Source organism: Mytilus galloprovincialis, chromosome 9 (assembly GCF_965363235.1).
Source record: "Mytilus galloprovincialis chromosome 9, xbMytGall1.hap1.1, whole genome shotgun sequence".
Lineage (NCBI taxonomy): Eukaryota > Metazoa > Mollusca > Bivalvia > Mytilida > Mytilidae > Mytilus > Mytilus galloprovincialis.
Window position 1 is genome coordinate 94,352,161 of NC_134846.1, and position 19,326 is coordinate 94,371,486.

Below are 19,326 nucleotides of genomic sequence, written 5' to 3' on the forward strand. Positions count from 1 at the left end.
ACCAAAAAACAAGGCAAAAGTAATTATGAAAACTGTGGCAATGTTGCTTCAACATTAAACATTCATATATAGTACATTTATGTTTATCTAATGAATTAATTATTAAGGCAAATAGTTTATATGTTATCAAGGTTTCAAAAGCAATGCATATATCAATGTATATTTTTTATGGCGAGTCTGTAGTGGTACAATTTCGCAATGATTGCAGTTGTTCTACTTGGTAGTTAACGTTGGTTTTAGTTGACTTATTATTAACATGTTATAGTATAAATGGACTGGTTTCCCTGGAAAGAAAACAGAGTGTGTATTCTATAGTACAAAAGTTATGAGACACGAATCAGACCAATATTCACTACTGCAGGGATCAAAGGTGAGGTCTGACTGACCTGCCCATATTAAATGTAAATGATTTGTTATTTTATCCCATACATGAATAAATATGGTTTAGGGGTGGGGATCTCAATGGTTTTCAAGTTCTCAAACAGGAAGGGGCAGGTTGACCCTAGGGACTTCCCCTACATTTCATTTTATTTGTTATATTGTCCTATACATGAATATATATGGTTTAGGGTGGGGATCTCATCGGTTTCCAAGTTCTCACACAGGAGGGGTAGGGTGACCCCAGGGACTCCCACTATATTTCATTTAATTAGTTATATTGGCCCATACATCAATATATTTTGTTCGGTGTGGGGATCTCAACCATTTCCAAGTTCTCTAACAGAAGAGGTGGTGTCACCACAGGATAATCCTCTATAGACTTCCCCTATATTTCATTTGATTTGTTATATTGTCCCATACATGAGTATATATGAGCCAGTCCATGCGAAAAGGTACAAAAACGAAAAATTTACGAAATTCTAAAAAGTGTGCATAATTATTGGTAGTAGACTTGTGATTTATAAAACACATTTACTTTCCCTCATATCATCAAGCTGTGAGCTACACGCACCTGCGAGTGTTGAGACCTCCCCCCCCTAGTTTTATCAAGATTTTTAGTGAATTATTTCATATATTTCAATCATTTTCAAAGTACAGTTTAAATGGCTTGATTTGCCAATTGGTAATGTTAAACCTGGTAGCAGTGGGGATAAGGCTCTCGCTTACGATGCGGATATCAATGCAATCAAACCGGGCAACGGTTCGAATCCCGTGCAACTAAGGTTGATTTATATAATATTAAATAACTTAACTTAACTTAAAATTTCAATTTCTAAAACACAAGATGTCATAGTTTTTGCATTTTCCCTCATGTTTTAATGTTGTCTTTCTTTCTTTAAACCTGTAGAACTGACGGAAATTATTGACTTTTGTCTCTGTAGTGTCATAAATTTTTATAGTTTCTGGTCGGTATAGCATTAGTCCGGGGAACAAATGATTTTACACTTGCTCAAATACCAAAAATTCAGATATTTCTACGTCTTTTTCGGTTTTAGTTGACAAATTCGGGATAGAATTGACAATCTTATGAATGTTTACATTAATGTAATTTTTTTTCGGATAAAATCGTTTTTCAAAAATACTATAACAAACTTTGATAACGTGTCCTGTAAAGTTTACCAAAAGGACTTTTTGTACCTTTTCGCATGGACTGGCTCATATGGTTTAGGGGTGAGGATCTTGACAATTTCCAAGTTCTCAAACAGGAGGGTGTACGTTGACCCCAGGGACTCCCCCTTTATTTCATCTGATTTGTTATATTGTCCCATACATGAATATATATGGTTTAGGGGTGGGGATCTGGGCTGTTTTTTAATTCTAAAATAGGAGGGGTGGGGTGACCCCCAGCGGGGGATAGGACCTTTATCGGGACTCTGGGATCAGGTGCTTTTTAGCTCGAGATTTCAGGATTGACCCTTTCGGGATGTTGGGATTTAAATTTATTTAAATTTGGGACCTCAGGATTTCCTGTTTTTAAGCTTGGGATTTCGGGATCAGGACCCTCCTACTCCCCCTCAACTCTCCCTATATTTCATTTGATTTTTCATATTGTCACAAACAAGAATATATATGGTTAAGGGGTGGGTGACTCCAAGGACTCCCCTATATTTTATTTGATTTATTATATTGTCCTATACTTGAATATATTGTTTAGGGGTGGGGATCTCGACCGTTTCCAAGTTATCAAACAGGAGGGGGTAGGGTAGAGTGACCTAAAGGACGCCACTTATATATCATATGATTTGCTTACATTCAGGTATTATATAATATACTAGTTGCATTATTTGTGAAAATAAAGTAAGAAACTTCCAGCTACTTTAATTGACCCTTCAAAATTGAGAACAAAATACCCCTTTTAAATTACAGTAATTTGTTTACACTTTAAAAGTATCTCACATGCATTATCATCATTTATCACTGATAAAGAAAATTCATACTGTGACCATGAACATATATATATATTGTTAGATATACTGTTCCCAGCTGTCACATTGTATTGGATTTTGACATTAAAAAAAAGTAATTTTGAGTGTCTATAAAATATTTTCTGCTGTTTCTTTCTTTTACATATATCTTTTGGTTTTCAGTTCTAGTGTTTATATTTATTTACCATGCATAGATGAATTTTGTCACCTGTCTGAATTTTTTTTTGAGTTGATCGCCAAAACCCGGAATTACCCTTATCCGCATCCGGAATGGGATCCAATATTGTAAATTTCGTTTTCATGGTAGCCATTTTAATGTGTTTGCAATGTCGTTTTTGTCAATCAGATATGATTTACTCGAATTTACACATTATTTGGGCGATTTACTGTATGAAGCTAGCGGCTGAACAAAATGAACATCCCTGTCATTAATTATAATGATAATAATGATAATTATTTGGAGACTTTGGTGAAAAGGTTTGCAAAGTTATTTCTTATTTTCTTTCAAGTGGAAGGTGACTCCGTCGGGCGTAGCTAGAAACCAAGTCGAATTTCCGCATGCAAAAGTGGAAGGTTGCGGACCTTGGACCATCGCTAATTTGAAATTGCCGCCAACTTATTGTATATTAGACTACTGACGTTGTAATACGTATTGATGACAAACAATATTCCTACAACTTTTGCCATTTGGGAAATCTAAACTACTTTTCGGTGATTAAATATTTCATACAATTGTTCTTTGACATCTTTGCCAAAAGTACAGGTCATAATAAACTACACAAGGATTCCTAATGGGCTTTGCTCATTGTTCAAGGCCATACAGTGACCTGTAGTTGTTAATTTCTGTGTCATTTGGTCTCTTGTGAAGAGTTGTCATCATTGGCAATCATACCAAATCTTCCTTTTTTATATCTCCTTATACAGAATTTAGGGGCCTGTAGTTGTTAATTTCTGTGTCATTTGATGCTCTTAGTCGAACTACAGTACCACCAGCCTTTCAACACTGAGGTTGAGAGTTTAAATTCCACTAAGTGGTTGATGCCATAACTCCCATCTCAATTGACTAGGATTATCAGTTTTCCTACCAAAGATTGTGGTTCATACAGGACATTCTGGCTTCCTCTGCCAATAAAAAGTGACTGCCATAAAATAGAACAATACTGCTGAAAGGGATGTTTAAAACCAATCAATCGATCAATATAAGTTGTCAATGTCAACTGTTCTTCACTTTTGATAGCCGAGTTGAATTAATTCAGTCACCATTAAGGTCAAAACTTTTTCTGATCTAGTTATTTAACCTTTTTGTCACTCTAGAGTATAATCTCCTGTTAGGCATTCAAGTAAGCAATACAAACTTATGCTTCATAACTTTGGACCAAAACTATAATTTGTGCTTGTTATCAAACTGACAACTCAATGATTGAAATGTATAATGTCAACACTATAAAGACATTGTTCTCATTAATTCACTAAATTTCACCCCTTTAAGCTCTTGAAATTTTAACAGAAAAATTACATCTGTGAAGTACTTCAGAATAATGTTCACTTGAGGCACGGATATGTTGGTTTTTACTATCTTCGTATTATTTCAACTGTAGTATCCTTTTTCACTCCTTGTTTTTATCATAGATCAAATGTTTTTATTTTTAAGCATAATTATAAATTTGCTAATAAGGAAACTGTATATCCATCTAATTTGAAACATGATAGCAGATACTAAGAAAAATAATACAAGAATATTTGTCCATATTTAGTATACCAAGCTCCACTTACACTATTCTATGTCCATCTAAATACATGGTTAGATTTAACATATCAAATAACCCCAAAAATAGTTTTTTTTTATGACAACAAACAAAATAAAATTTTGAACCCTTTGGACTCAGACCAATTGATAATGTCTGTAAATTGGATTCTGATAAAAATTTTGACATAATATAGGTTTCTAACACAAAATTAATGTGGTCAAGGATCTTAAAAATCTATTACAAAATACTGTTCAATTAAGATTTCTTCTTAAAACCTTTCCAAATTTTTTTGAAGAAACAATGTATGAACTCCTTTTAAAAAATTACCCCACTTCTCACATTTTTGAACACCCTCCCCCTTAGAGAAATTATGCCCAAACTCAATCTTTGCCTTCCACTTGTAGTATGAAACATAATAGTACAATTATAGAGATTCATTCACTTAAACAAATTTATTGTCTGGAATCTAAAAAAAAACAAGATGTGTCAAAGCGACACAAATGGCCCCGTCTCAAAATGTTGAAAAATTTCAATACTGTAAATTCAGAAATTATTGCCATGTTTTTATTATTGTGAATATTGCGACAGGGTTATCATCGCAATAATTAAAACTCGCATTTTGGATTTTTTTCTTTGAATCAAACAGGATTTTTCTCTGAGTATTGCAAAAATCAAAATCGCATTTTTAGCCTAAAATGACAAAATCAATAATAAATTCTGAATTTACAGAAACACATGTGGACACAAACATGTTGGTAGTCTCAGATATCAAAAATAGGTGTATAGAAAAAAAGTCTGTATAACTGTGATTTTCAACAATTTTCAAAGTTGTAAACCCTTAATTTTGGCAAAAATTAGTGGAGAGGAACGAAACTTAAACTTGATCTGTAACTCATAATGAGTAACTTACATACCAAAAAATTAGCCCAATATCTGAAAGCGTTCAGAATAAAATCTGTATAGCTATGATTTTCAACAATTTATCAAAGTCATTAGCCTGTAATTTCGTGAAAATTAGCCTATCCGGAACAAAATTTAAACTTGATCTTTAACTCATCTTAGTTAACTCACAAGCCAAAAATCATCCCAATATCTGAAAGAATTTAGAAAAATGGTCCTTATAACTGTGATTTTCAACAATTTATCAAAGTTCAAAGCCCGTAATTTCAGCAAAAATTAGCGGAGCAGAACAAAACTTAAACTTGATCTGTTACTCATCAAGGTTAACTCACATACCAAAAATCAGCCCAATATCTGAAAGAGTTTAGAAAAAAAGTCTGTATAACTGTGATTTTCAACAATTTACCAAAGTCTAAACCCCATAATTTCGGCAAAAATTGGTGGAGCGGAACAAAACTTAAACTTGATCTGTTACTCATCATGGTTAACTCACATACCAACCAGATGTGTCAAAGCGACATGAATGGCCCTGTTCCAAAAAAATTAAAAATCTGCAATTTCAATATAAACACATGTGGACACAAACATGATGGTAGTCTCATATATCAAAAATCAGCTCAAAATCTGGAGGCGTATAGAAAAAAAATCCGTATAACAGTGATTTTCAATAATTTATCAAAGTCAAAAGACCATAATTTCAGCAAAAATTAAGGGACTGGAACAAAACTTAAACTTGACCTATAACTCATCATGGTTAAGTCATATAACAAAAATCAGCCCAATATCTGAAGGAGTTCAGAAAAAAAGTCTGTACAACTGTGCTTTTCAACAATTTCTCAAAGTCAAAAGCCCGTAATTTCTGCAAAAATTAGTGGAGCGGAACGAAACTTAAAATTGATATGTAAGTCATCATGGTTAACTCACATAACAAAAATCAGCCAAATATTTGAAGGCATTTAGAAAGAAAGTCCATATAACTGTGATTTTCAACAATTTATCAAAGTCAAAAGCCTGTAATTTCAGCAAAAATTAAGGGAGTGGAACGAAACTCAAACTTGACCTATAACTCATCATGGTTAACTCCCGTAACAAAAATCAGCCCAATATCTGAAGGAGTTTAGAAAAAAAGTCTGTACAACTGTGATTTTCAACAATTTCTAGAAGTCAAAGGCCCGTTATTTCTGCAAAAATTAGTGGAGCGGAACGAAACTTAAAATTGATATGTAACTAACTCATCATGGTTAATTCACATACCAAAAATCCCAATATCTGAAGGCATTTAGGAAAAAACTCTGTATAATGGTTTGTTGCGGAATGACGGAATTACGAAATTTCGGACAAGGGTAAAACTATATGGCATCGACAACTTCGTTGTGGGGCCATAAAAATCAGCCCAATATCTGATAGAGTTTAGAAAAAAAATCCATATAACTTGTGATTTTCAACAATTTTTCAAAGTCCAAAGCCTGCAATTTCAACAAAAAATTAGCGGAGCAGAACAAAACTTAAAATTGATCTGCAACTCATCATTGTTTACTCACATACCAACCAGATGCTCCACAGGGCGCAGCTTTATACAGCTCTGAATTTGGATTGTGATTAAATAATTGACACAACACAGGTTTCTGACACATAATGAATGTGGTCTAAGAACTTAAACTTAAAAACTTTAAATTTTAAATTGGAAATAACCTATTATGGTCCAATATCCAAAATCAAAGTACATGGTTAGATTCAGCATATCAAAGAACCCCAAGATTCAATTTTTGTTGAAATCAAACAAAGTTTAATTTTGGACCCCGATTTGGACCAACTTGAAAACTGGGCCAATAATCAAAAATCTAAGTACATTTTTAGATTCAGCATATCAAAGAACCCCAAGGATTCAATTTTTGTTAAAATCAAACTTAGTTTAATTTTGGACCCTTTGGACCTTAATGTAGACCAATTTGAAAACAGGACCATAATTTAAGAATCTACATGCACAGTTAGATTCGGCATATCAAAGAACCCCACTATTCAATTTTTGATAAAATCAAACAAAGCCCCTTATTCCTAAACTGTTGGGACCAAAACTCCCAAAATCAATCCAAACCTTCCTTTTATGGTCATAAACCTTGTATTTAAATTTCATAGATTTGTATTTACTTATACTAAAGTTATGGTGCGAAAACCAAGAAAAAGGCTTATTTGGGCCCCTTTTTGGCCCCTAATTCCTAAACTGTTGGGACCTCAAGGCCCAAAATCAATCCCTACCTTCCTTTTGTGGTCATAAACTTTGTGTCAAAATTTCATAGATTTCTATTTACTTAAACTAAAGAAATAGTGTGAAAACCAAGAAAATGCTTATTTGGGCCCTATTTGGTCCCTAATTCCTAAACGGTTGGGACCAAAACTCTCAAAATCAATCCCAACCTTCCTTTTGTGGTCATAAACCTTGTGTCGAAATTTCATACATTTCTATTTACTTAAACTAAAGAAAAAGTGCAAAAAAACAAGAAAATGCTTATTTGGACCCTTTTTGGTCCCCAATTCCTAAATGGTTGGGACCAAAACTCTCAAAATCAATCCCAACCTTCCTTTTGTGGTCCTTAACCTTGTGTTTAAATTTCATAGATTTCTATTTACTTATACTAAATTTATAGTGCGAAAACCAAATGTTTTCAGACGATGACGATGACGCCAACAAGTGCGTATAATGGTTTGTTGCGGAATGACAGAATTTCGGACAAAGGTAAAACTATATGGCACCGACAACTAAGTTGTGGGGCCATAAAAATGCTTGTTTTGGCCCCTCTGTTGCCCCTAATTCCTGCATGTTTGGGGCAATTAACCCCAAACTCAAGCCCAGTCTTCCCTTTGTGATATGAACATTGTGGTTAAATTTCAGATAGATCATACACTTCCACACAAGTTTTTGTCCAAAAACTATAAAAATTCTTGTTTTTGGCCCATTTTTTGCTCCTAATTCCCAAACTGTTGGTACCATAACCCTAAAAATCATTCCCAACCTTCTTTATGTGATACTGAACCTTCAAATTAAACTTCTTAGGGATCCATTCACTTAAACTAAAGTTATTGTACAGAAACCAAATGTGTCTTTGGACAACGCAGATGACTACACAGTTAAGGACATCATAGCATTATACTAACCCAAAAACTTTGTGCAGTAGCATAAAAATGGTCAATAGAAGATCAGCCGCTTACCTCTCCTGTTGCTAAGTCAACTAATACATTGTCAAGATGTCTGTCTCCAAGACCAATGATATAACCAATCATTGACATTACAGCTGTCGACCTGGCATAGGCCTGAGTGATCTGCCACCATTCACTGGCTCCTGTACTACAACACCAAAGTTCCCTGAAAAATAAATAAAAACTGTAGATCTGGCATGTGACTGAGTCACTGGTCACTTTACTACAACAACAAAGTTCCCTGAAAAATAAATTAAAACTGTTGACCTGGCATAGGCCTGAGTGATCAGCCATCATTCACTGGCCCCTGTACAACACCAAAGTTCCTTGAAAAATAAATAAAAACCAGACCGGGTATTTGACTGAGTCACTGTACTACAACAACAAAGTTCCCTAAGAAAGAAATAATCAAAGTGCTTGTAAGCACTAAATGGTGAAGATTGCTTTATGTATCAGTTGGAAGTCAAATTTAGCATTGCAAGTATAAAACATTGGTTGTAGTTGAATCTGGACAATGGGAAATAACTCCAATTTTTAAAGATGACTTTAACAATGACATCATTGATATTTTTAGAATAGATTATAAACTCCTGTGCCATGCAAAAGTTATGTAATTTTCTTGACAGGTGTAACATCCTTTTGTGACTTAAATATGTGAGCATATATTACATTTGATAAACTTCTGGAATGTTCATGGATAGGATGTATAGAATGTTATGATCAATGCACTATATTGTGTGTATCAAAATGGTAGTGATTAGCCTTGGAAAATTTAGATATGCCTTGGAAGATTTAGATATTAAGTCAGTAACATAGGGGTTTGATTGCATTTTCTGCAATCTTTACCCAAATAATATTATATAAACCTGGCACGGAACTGAGTGAAGCCAGAAGAAATGGTGTGGCATTGCAAGTCAAGAGCCATTAAAAAACACACAAACTGTACACAGCTGGAAGATAACTTCTTACATAGATAAAAGGAATCAAATGTATATAAGATAAAAAAAAAATCATCAAAAAGTGCTCTACTTAATAATGTAGTCACATATTATTGATTATTACTGCAGTTAGTGTAATGTCAACAATAAATCAAGCTAACATTAAGGCTGAGCTAAAACTGCCCATTTGATACAGATTAATAATTTTGAACAAATGTTTGAAAATTCAATTTTTGCTCTGCATTAGTTTGAAGTTTCTATTGTAAAGAATGTAAGGTAAAAGTCAACTTTCAAATACTAGGGTCAAAGGTTCTCTTGTAAAAAAAGTGTATAGAAACTGAATATGTTCATATCAGGAATTCTAAATACTCAGGTCATAATATCACTTCTGCAGTTTTATCTATAAAATGATTAAATACAAGACATCAAATTAGGTATGTAGACAAAGAAGAGGCAGTATTTGTTTTACCTGGCAAGTAAATCTGACGGCGTTTCTTCTATAAGTTCCTGTAAAACTGACCGCAGTGTGGACAAAGGCCATTCCTTTCTGTTTTCAAGATTTGTAATACCCTGAAAGTATAAATGTCACATGTCAGTGAAAATAAACTTTACAGAGCTTAATCCCTTTTCATTCTATAATCACATTTCAAAAATAAGCAGAACAGATGAAACATAAGATGTTAGTTAGAGAGGGAGAGGTTATTTAGAGGAGAAGGGGTTAGTTAAAGAGGGAGAGGTTTATAAAGGGGAAGGGGCTAGATAGAGAGGGAGAGGTTAGAAAGAGAGGAAAAAGTAAATTAGAGGGAGAGGTTTATAAAGGGGAAGGGGTTAGAGAGAGAGAGGTTATTTAGAGAGGGAGAGGTTAGTTAGAGAGGGAGAGGTTAGAAAGAGAGGGAGAGGTTTATAGAAGGGAAGGGGTTAGTTAGAGAGAGGTTATTTGGAGAGGGAGAGGTTAGTTAGAGAGGGAAAGGTCATTTAGAGAGGGAGAAGTTATTTAGAGGGAGAGGTATTTAGAGAGGGAGAGGTAATTTAGAGAGGGAGAGGTTATTTAGAGAGGGAGAGGTTATTTAGAGAGGGAGAGGTTATTTTAAGGGAGAGGTTAGTTAGAGAGGGATAGGTTAGTTAGAGAGGGAGATGCTATTTAGAGAGGGAGAAGGACAGTTATTACCTTATCTCTAAGAGCTGGTGTAAGTTTGTTGTAGAAGATCTCACTTGGTCGTAGAATACTTGGTGTAGTGGTACTGCTAGTTGATCCAGTTGTCTGATTCTGAAATTAAATTTTACTTTACATTTACATCAAATTCAGACAGTAATCATTTCTTCATAGAATTCAAGTTTCTTATTTTCATGGTCTAAATTAGTGCTAGCCTTAAAACTATGACAGAACATCTTTCTAACTAAGAGCATCAAAGTGCTGCTTAAAACTTTAAATACCTAAAATGACAGATGATAGAATATGTATACAGAAAATTACAAATTCTACAGTTTGGATTCATCATTAGTTCAAAGATTCCTATTTTTGTGGACTTCATGTGTGCTGAGAGCCAAATAATCTAAATGTTCAACAAAATATAAATTTTCTATAATTAGATATAAGAAGATGTGGTAAGAGTGACGATGAGACAACTCTCCATCCAAGTCACAATTTGTAAAAGTAAACCATTATAGGTCAAAGCATAATCTTCAACACCAACCTTGTATGTTAACTTTGGCAAATCCATGATATAATCAAAGAGCTGTAAGCGCTGAAGGCAGTTAACCAAAACCAAGGCAACCGTAATTATGAAAACCGTGGCAATGTTGCCTCAACATTAAACATTCATATATAGTACATTCATGTTTATCTAATGATTTATTGCAAATAGTCTATATGTTATCAAGGTTTCAAAAGCAATGCATATATCAATGTATATTTTTTATGGTGAGTCTGCAGTGGTACAAGTTCCCAATGATTGCAGTTGTTCTACTTGGTAGTTAACCTTGGTTTTATTTGACTGCTAGAAGTTCAATTTGACTTAGTATGAACATGTAATAGTATGAATGGACTAGTTTCCCTGGAAAGAAAACTGAGTGTGTGTTCTATAGTACAAAAGTTATGAGACACGAATCAGACAAATGTTCACTACAACAGGGATCAAAGGTGAGGTCTGACTGACCTGCCAATAGTAAATGTAAATGATTTGTTATTTTGTCCCATACATATGAATATATATAATTTAGGGGTGGGGATCTCAACGGCTTTCAAGTTCTCAAACAGGTAGGGGTCGGCAGAGGATTTAGGGGGGCAGGGGCCCGGCCCCCCTTTTTGGGAAAAAAATTGATTGCTTATATAGGGAATCACTGAAGCGTGACTGGAGCGGGCCCCACTTATGACAATTTCTGGATCCGCCACTGGGGGTAGGGTGACCCTAGGGACTTCCCCTACATTTCATTTTATTTGCAATATCGTCCCATACATGAATATATATGGTTTAGGAGTGGGGATCTCATTGGTTTCCAAGTTCTCAAACAGGAGGGGTAGGGTGACCCCAGGGACTCCCCCTATATTTCATTTATTAGTTATATTGGCCCGTACAAGGAATATATATTGTTTTGGTGTGGGGATCTCGACCGTTTCCAAATTCTCAAACAGGAGGGTTGGGGTGACCACAGGGACTTCCCCAATATTTCATTTGATTTGTTATATTATTTATAATTTTATTGTTATATATATGGTTTAGAGGTAAGGATCTTGACCATTTCCAAGTTCTCAAACAGGAGGGTGAACAGTGACCTCAGGGACTCCCCCTATCTTTCATTTGAATTGTTATATTGTCCCGTACATGAATATATACGGTTAAGGAGTGGCGATCTCAGCGGGTTTTAAATTCTCAAACAGGAGGGTGATGGGGTGACCCAAGGGACTCCCCCTATATTTCATCTGATTTGTTATATTGTCCCATACATGAATATATATCGTTTAGGGGTGGGAATCTCGAACATTTTTTTAAATTCTAAAACAGGAGGGGTGGGGTGACCCCCAGCGACTCTTCCTATATTTCATTTGATTACACCCCTTAAATTTGCAAAGCATGTGTTGTTCTCAGCTTAATAAAGAATATTCCGATAATTTTACCTCAAATTTTTTTTAGCCTCGCTCTGCTCGGCAAAAATTTAAGTTTGCGCCCGTCCTAACCTAAAATCCTGGATCTGCCCCTCATATGGTTTAGGGGTGGGGAGCTCGACCGTTTCAAAGTTATCAAACAGGAGGGGTAGAGTGGCCCAAAGAATGCCACCTATATATCATATGATTTACTTACATTAAGGTATATATAATATAGTTGCATTATTTGTGAAAATAAAGAAAGAAACTTTCCGCTACTTTAATCTGAGACTACTATAGTAGTCTCAGCTTTAATTGATCCTTCAAAATTGAGAAAAACAAATAACCCTTCGAAATTGCAGTAATATGTTTACACTTTAAAAGCATCTCACATGCATTATCATCATTTATTATTTATAAAGAAAATTTAGACTGTGACCATGAACATGTATATTGTTAGATATACTGTTTTCAGCTGTCACATTGTATTGGATTTTTAAATTAAAATTTGTCAAAAAGTAATTTTGAGTTTCTGAATAAAATATTTTTCTGCTTTTTCTTTCTTTTACATATATCTTTTGGTTTACAATTCTAGTGTTTATATTCATTTACCATGCATAGATGTATTTTTTCACCTGCTTGGATTTATTTTGTAAATGATCGCCTAACCCGGAATTACCCTTATCCGCTTCAGGAATCGGATCCGATATTGTAAAATTTTGTCTTCACGGCCGCCATTGTTATGTGTTTACAATGTTGTTTTTGTCAATCAGATACGATTTTTAAAAACTCGAATTTATACAATATTTGTCGGCGATTTTCTGTATAAAGCTAACGGTTGAACAAAATGAACATCGCTGTCATGAATAATAATGATAAAAATAAGTTTTTAGCTCGTTTAATTGGAGACTTTGGTGAACATGGTAAAAAGGTTTGCATAGTAATTTCTTATTTTCTTTCAAGTGGAAGGTGACTACGTCGGGCGTGGCTAGAAACCAACTATCCTATTCGAAATTTTGTTTGCAAAAGTGGAAGGTCGCGGATCTTGGACCACCGCTTATTTACACACCTGCCTCCAAATTGAAAAGCTACGGAAATTTCTTTTTCTAATTTGAAATTGCAGCCAACAGCATGAACAGTTGAACTTATTATATAATAGACTACTGACATAGTTGTACTACGTATTGATGACAAACAATATTCCTACGACTTTTGTCATTTGGGAAATCTAAACTACTTGTCTTAAGAGATTTTCGGCGATTAAATATTTCGTACAATTGTTCTTTGACATCTTAGCTAAAAGCACAAGTCATAATGAACTACACAATGATTCTTAATAAGCACTACTTCCTATGTGTAACTTTAAAACTTTTGGATAAATCGACGATCATTTAAGTTTTTTCTGGTCATATTTTTTGTAATCCAGAATAAAAAGTATTAAACAAGTGTCCAATTAGTTATATATAACATAATAGCGAGCTAGATAATAACAATGGCAAGTATTTCAGCATTTATTGGGTAGAACACAAATCTAGGGTGCTCGCATAATGCAGCTTAACTGCATAAAAATAGTAATGAAAGTACAAAAAAATTTTTTTTTTTAAATTTATATTTAAAATTTCAGTAAGTATTTTCTTATTTCAAACCTGTAAAAGATGATTCAGGGATTGAATTTAGCCTACTTTTTTTTTTATGGTATCCCTTTTCCAAACAATTTAATATAGCAAACATTCCCATATGATCATTATAAGTTTTTTAATATAATAAATAATGCCATCTGGACATCAAACTTTTTAATTATAAACACTGATCAAAGAATCAAATCTGTCATGTTTTGTCTCAATTCCTACAGCGATCAAAAAGAAAGAAGTTTAAGTTATATAATGAAGGACATTGAATACAAAGTCATTGCAAATAATCAATTGACTTTTGATCAAATATGTAAAACATCTATTTCTAAAAATCTCTTCATAAGAATTAATAACATTTGTGTCTTACTTTCAAAGACTGAGCCAGAGCATCTCTTTGTTGCCATCTTTTGTACAGACTAAATAAAGGTGTAGACCCATCAACCCACTGAATCAGGCCCGACCGTGGTCCTAATGGGGTCACAGAGTAATGTCTAGCTCTGTACAACTGTTGCTCTCCACTGAAATACAATAAATAGATACCGTTATAAGACAGATACAATAGACTTTCTGAATGACATGTAGTAGGAAGTATAGATTTCTATAGGGTACCGTCTGCTATTTGAACAGTGTCTAAATTAGTCAATTTTATTCTGTTTTAGTAAAGAAAAAGGATTCATCATGGAGATAATGTGTCGACTATCGAAAGTTGAATGATAGAACAACTAAAGATTCTCATCCAATTCTAAGAATATAGGACAATTCATATATATGCACTTAACAGCTCGAATCTTCTTTAGAACTAGACATGGGGTATCATCAAATTCCAATGAAACTGTGTGATAAGGAAAAGACTGTGCTTGCCACACCAATGGGAGGATTATATCAATATACTGCCTTGCACTTCTGGTAGTGCAATGCTGCTTCATCATTACAAAGGATAATAGAATCAGCCTTGCATGGGTTGCAATGGCATATATCAGTTTTGTACCTTAACTATATAATTGTGATAGGGAAAGCGTTAAATGAGCATTTGAATAATATATGTAAAATTATAGACAGATTTAAACTAGCTGGATTGAATTTGAAACCTCTCCAACTTACCTGGAGTTACTAACAAACATATTATTGACAATACTTAGGAACTGCATAATTCTTTCATCTAAATGTAAATCTTCAAGTCCTTTGAATAAATACGGGTATCTATAAAATATAAATACAATCATGAATTGTTTCAATGTGCACAGATAACTAACAACTTTGAATACTTTAACAATGTTTAAAATCATATGAAACTTCAAATAAAAAAAAATGATGCATGTATTTTACATACGGTGCAGTCCGGTGTATCCGCGCACCTAAGACTTATGACTTCACTTCTTTCAAATGATAAAACCAATAATTGGATAATTTTGTGTGAACACGTTTGTAATATACTTTTATTTCATATAATCTTCTGTTTGTATGGTTTCATCCTCTAGATTTTGTGTAATGTGGGTCCAAAATTAGGGAAACCCCTGTTCTGAGAGTTCCTCCAATGTCCGGTGATTTCATGCATGCCTTCCAAAAATAGCTTATTTGGAATAAAGGAAAGATTTTACACTACGAAATATAGCTGAGTTTGTACCAAACACACTTCCAAGGATGCAGAGCCAAAAATATTTCAATCTGATATTAATTTGACTTCAATAAAACTAATTTTATCTGATGATGCATTTTTTTTTTAATGTAAATTGGCCAAATATTGTAAATGCACTTATCAATTTTATTCTTTTTTATCCCTTCTGAAGGCTAAAACAATAACAAGTACGATTTTGTATGTGTTACTGTGTTGATATGACGAAATCAGCTAATGCGCGATAACACGGGCCGCGCGGACATCGGGGACTCCACTGTAACTAAATGGCTATTCATTGTCAAATTACGCTAAGAAACATTGATAATTAGTTATTCACTTGCAAGTGAATGAGCCGACCTCTTTAAATCCGTATTCATGTGAACTTCAATTTGACCCCTAGCTAGAGATTGACAACGCATGTATTGTACGTGTACTGGTTATTTGAAGAAAAAGAATGTCAACAATGAGAGTGAAACTACGGTTAATCATTTGATTACTAATTCGATGCACATAAAATCATTCTTATATGGTTAAAAACAATGAGAAACATCTATTTTTATGCCCCACCTACGATAGTAGAGGGGCATTATGTTTTCTGGTCTGTGCCTCCGTTCGTCCGTTCGTCCGTCCGCTTCAAGTTAAAGTTTTTGGTCAAGGTAGTTTTTGATGAAGTTGAAGTCCAATCAACTTGAAACTTAGTACACTTGTTCCCCATGATATCATCTTTCTAATTTTAATGCCAGATTATAGTTTTGACCCCAATTTCATGGTCCACTGAACATAGAAAATGATAGTGCGAAGTTCAGGTTAAAGTTTTTGGTCAAGGTAGTTTTTGATGAAGTTAAAGTTACATCAAACTTGAAACTTAGTACACATGTTCCCTATGATATGATCTTTCTAATTTTAATTCCAAATTAAAGTTTTGACCCCAATTTCACGGTCCACTGAACATAGAAAATGATAGTGCGAGTGGGGCATTCGTGTACTATGGACACATTCTTGTTAATCTATAAAATAAAATCAAACAGACCTATAAAAATCCAATTGCACGTGTTGGTTTAATCTATTCATACCTTTCTTTATGTTTACATCGCTTATATGGTCATCTGAGGTCAAATTGATAGTTAATTAGATGGCGTATGGACTAAAATACACACAAAACGAACCTATATATTATCTACCCTATGCTCTGTAAACTGTTTATTTTAGACTTTTGATAGTTTGGATAAATGTTTTACATTGTTATAAATCAAATATGGGAATTTGAGTCAAATCAGTGACCATGAATTTGACAGCTAGTGCCCCTTTAAACTATAATTGTGACAAATTTACAACATGTATACACAAAACTTAACCAACAATATGAGATCCACATAGGAAGATATTTTTATAATCTTATGCTTACTATGCATTTAATGTGTGTACAGATTTAACTACCACATTGATTGTGACTCATCCTATACATTTATTGAGAATAACTGAATGGACCATTATTGATTAAAATGAGAACAAATCGTCAATTCAAAATTGTTTTTTAAAGAGAATGTCAAACTGGTTTTAATTGAATCTATTTCTTCTGATCTGAATGTTAATACAGTCATACTTACTTCTTGCCATCTGAACCCAGGAGAACTAACTTCTTAGGTTTAGTTTTAGTTGGCAGTATTTGTACTGTGTTAGAGACAGATTCAACAGACACCATCTGACAATAAAAAAAAAGTTCTATTTACTAATCAAAATAATTATAATTATGTCTATATGTGTCAATGAAGGGCAACATCTGGAACAATATCATATGACCATCAGCACTAAAATGCTGATTTGTTTTCCACAATTTAGCCAAAATGATAAGTAAACCTATCCCTGTCAATATTGAAACAAAATGTTATCTTGAGATTATACAAACATTTTAAAAGTCATACATGAAGCATTTTCAAGTTTTAACACAGATGTTAACCAGATGCTCCACAGGGCACAGCTTTATACAACAGCAGAGTTTGAACCATGAATAGTTGGGGCAAGTATGGACACAACATTCAAGCTTGATATAGTTCTAAATTTGAATTGTGATTAAATAATTGACACAACATAGGTTTCTGACACAGAATGAATGTGGTCTAAGAACTTGAACTTAAAAACTTAAAAATTTTAAATTGGACATTTACCTATTATGGTCCAATATCAAAAATCTAAATACATGGTTAGATTCAGCATATATTAAAGAACCCCATATATTCAATTTTTGTTGAAATCAAACAAATTTAATTTTTGACCCTGATTTGGACCAACTTGAAAACTGGGCCTATGATCAAAAATTTTAATACATGTTTAGATTCAGCATATCAAAGAATGCCAAGGATTCAATTTTTGTTGATATCAAACAGAGTTTAATTTTGGACCCCGATTTGAACCATTTTGAAAACTGGGCCCATAATAAAAAAATCTAAGTACATGCTTAGATTCAGCATATCAAAGAACCCCACAAATTCAATTTTTGTTGAAATCAAACAAAGTTTGATTTTTGACCCAGATTTGGACAAACTTGAAAACTGGGCCCATAATCAAAAATCTAAGTACATGTTTAGATTCAGCATATCAAAGAACTCCAAGAATTCATTTTTTGTTAAAATCAAACTAAATTTAATTTTGGACCCATTGGACCTTTATGTAGACCAATTTGAAAACAGGACCAAAAATAAGAATCTACTTACACAGTTAGATACGACATATCATAGAACCCCAATTATTCAATTTTTGATGAAATCAAACAAAGTTTAATTTTAGACCCTTTGGGCCCCTAAACTGTTGGGACCAAAACTCCCAAAATCAATACCAACCTTCCTTTTGTGTTCATAAACCTTGTGTTTAAATTTCATAGATTTCTATTTCCTTATAATAAAGTTATGGTGCGAAAACCAAGAAAAATGCTTATTTGGGCCCCTTTTTGGCCCCTTATTCCTAAACTGTTGGGACCAAAACTCCCAAAATCAATCCCAACCTTCCTTTTGTGTTCATAAACCTTGTGTTGAAATTTCATAGATTTTTATTTACTTATACTCAAGTTATGGTGCGAATTCAAGAAAAATGTTTATTTGGGCCCCTTTTTGGCCCCTAATTCCTAAACTGTTGAGACCAAAACTCCCAAAATCAATCCCAACCTTCCTTTTGTGGTTATAAACCTTGAGTTTAAATTTCATAGATTTCCATTTACTTAAACTAAAGTTATAGTGCAAAACCCAAGAAAAATGCGACGACGACGCCAATGTCATACCAATATACGACCGCAAAAAATAGGTCGTATAAAAACTATCCACTTGCCAATTAATGAAGGAACTTTACTTCTGAAAGCCAACTTTAGTTTGCATTAGGTAAGGAATCTAGTTTCTACTTTTACAGGCATGTTTTGTCCTAGTATTGTAATATAATCCCTTTGTCTGAAGATAAAAACCTACCTTTCTTGGCATAGCAATAAATGTCCCTTTCATCGCCTGAAGGTTAAAACTTTTGTCTTAAGATAAAACCTACCTTTCCAGACATGCCTAGACCTGGCATAGCAATAACTGTCCCTTTCATAGCCTGTAAGTTAGGACTTATCTTTTCCATTCTCAGTATTAAACTGCTTCGCTTCTGTGCTTTCTGTTGTAAACTAGCATGTAACTGTTAAAAAACAAAAAATAGATTTTGACATTTCAGATGCCTTTTATAACAATCATCTTCACATTGTGCTTTTTATACTTGTAAAACAGCCATTTAATTAAATGTGCATAAAAAAGAAACATAAGAAAGGATTTAATGTATCTAATTTTTGTCAACAGAATAAATGTCTATAAGAGGAAAGTTGTGATAATTTA

The 19,326-nt window shown here is 33.7% G+C and overlaps 1 protein-coding gene across 3 annotated transcripts in view; it reads right to left on the reverse strand.

Annotated features, from left to right (window-relative positions):
- The window catches only part of LOC143046419 (serine/threonine-protein kinase SMG1-like), a 141,516-nt gene that overhangs the window by 70,610 nt on the left and 51,580 nt on the right, over nucleotides 1–19,326 (reverse strand). For all 3 annotated transcript variants that reach the window (XR_012969160.1, XR_012969159.1, XM_076219583.1), the window contains exons 41-47: nucleotides 19,001–19,132; nucleotides 17,083–17,177; nucleotides 14,962–15,060; nucleotides 14,228–14,378; nucleotides 10,316–10,414; nucleotides 9,617–9,717; nucleotides 8,222–8,375 (exon numbers count right to left, since the gene is read on the reverse strand). Coding sequence is in view for 1 of the 3 variants with exons in the window: in XM_076219583.1 (XP_076075698.1) it covers nucleotides 8,222–8,375; nucleotides 9,617–9,717; nucleotides 10,316–10,414; nucleotides 14,228–14,378; nucleotides 14,962–15,060; nucleotides 17,083–17,177; nucleotides 19,001–19,132 (831 nt within the window). In the remaining 2 variants the exon portion in view is untranslated. The remainder of the gene's footprint in view (nucleotides 1–8,221; nucleotides 8,376–9,616; nucleotides 9,718–10,315; nucleotides 10,415–14,227; nucleotides 14,379–14,961; nucleotides 15,061–17,082; nucleotides 17,178–19,000; nucleotides 19,133–19,326) is intronic.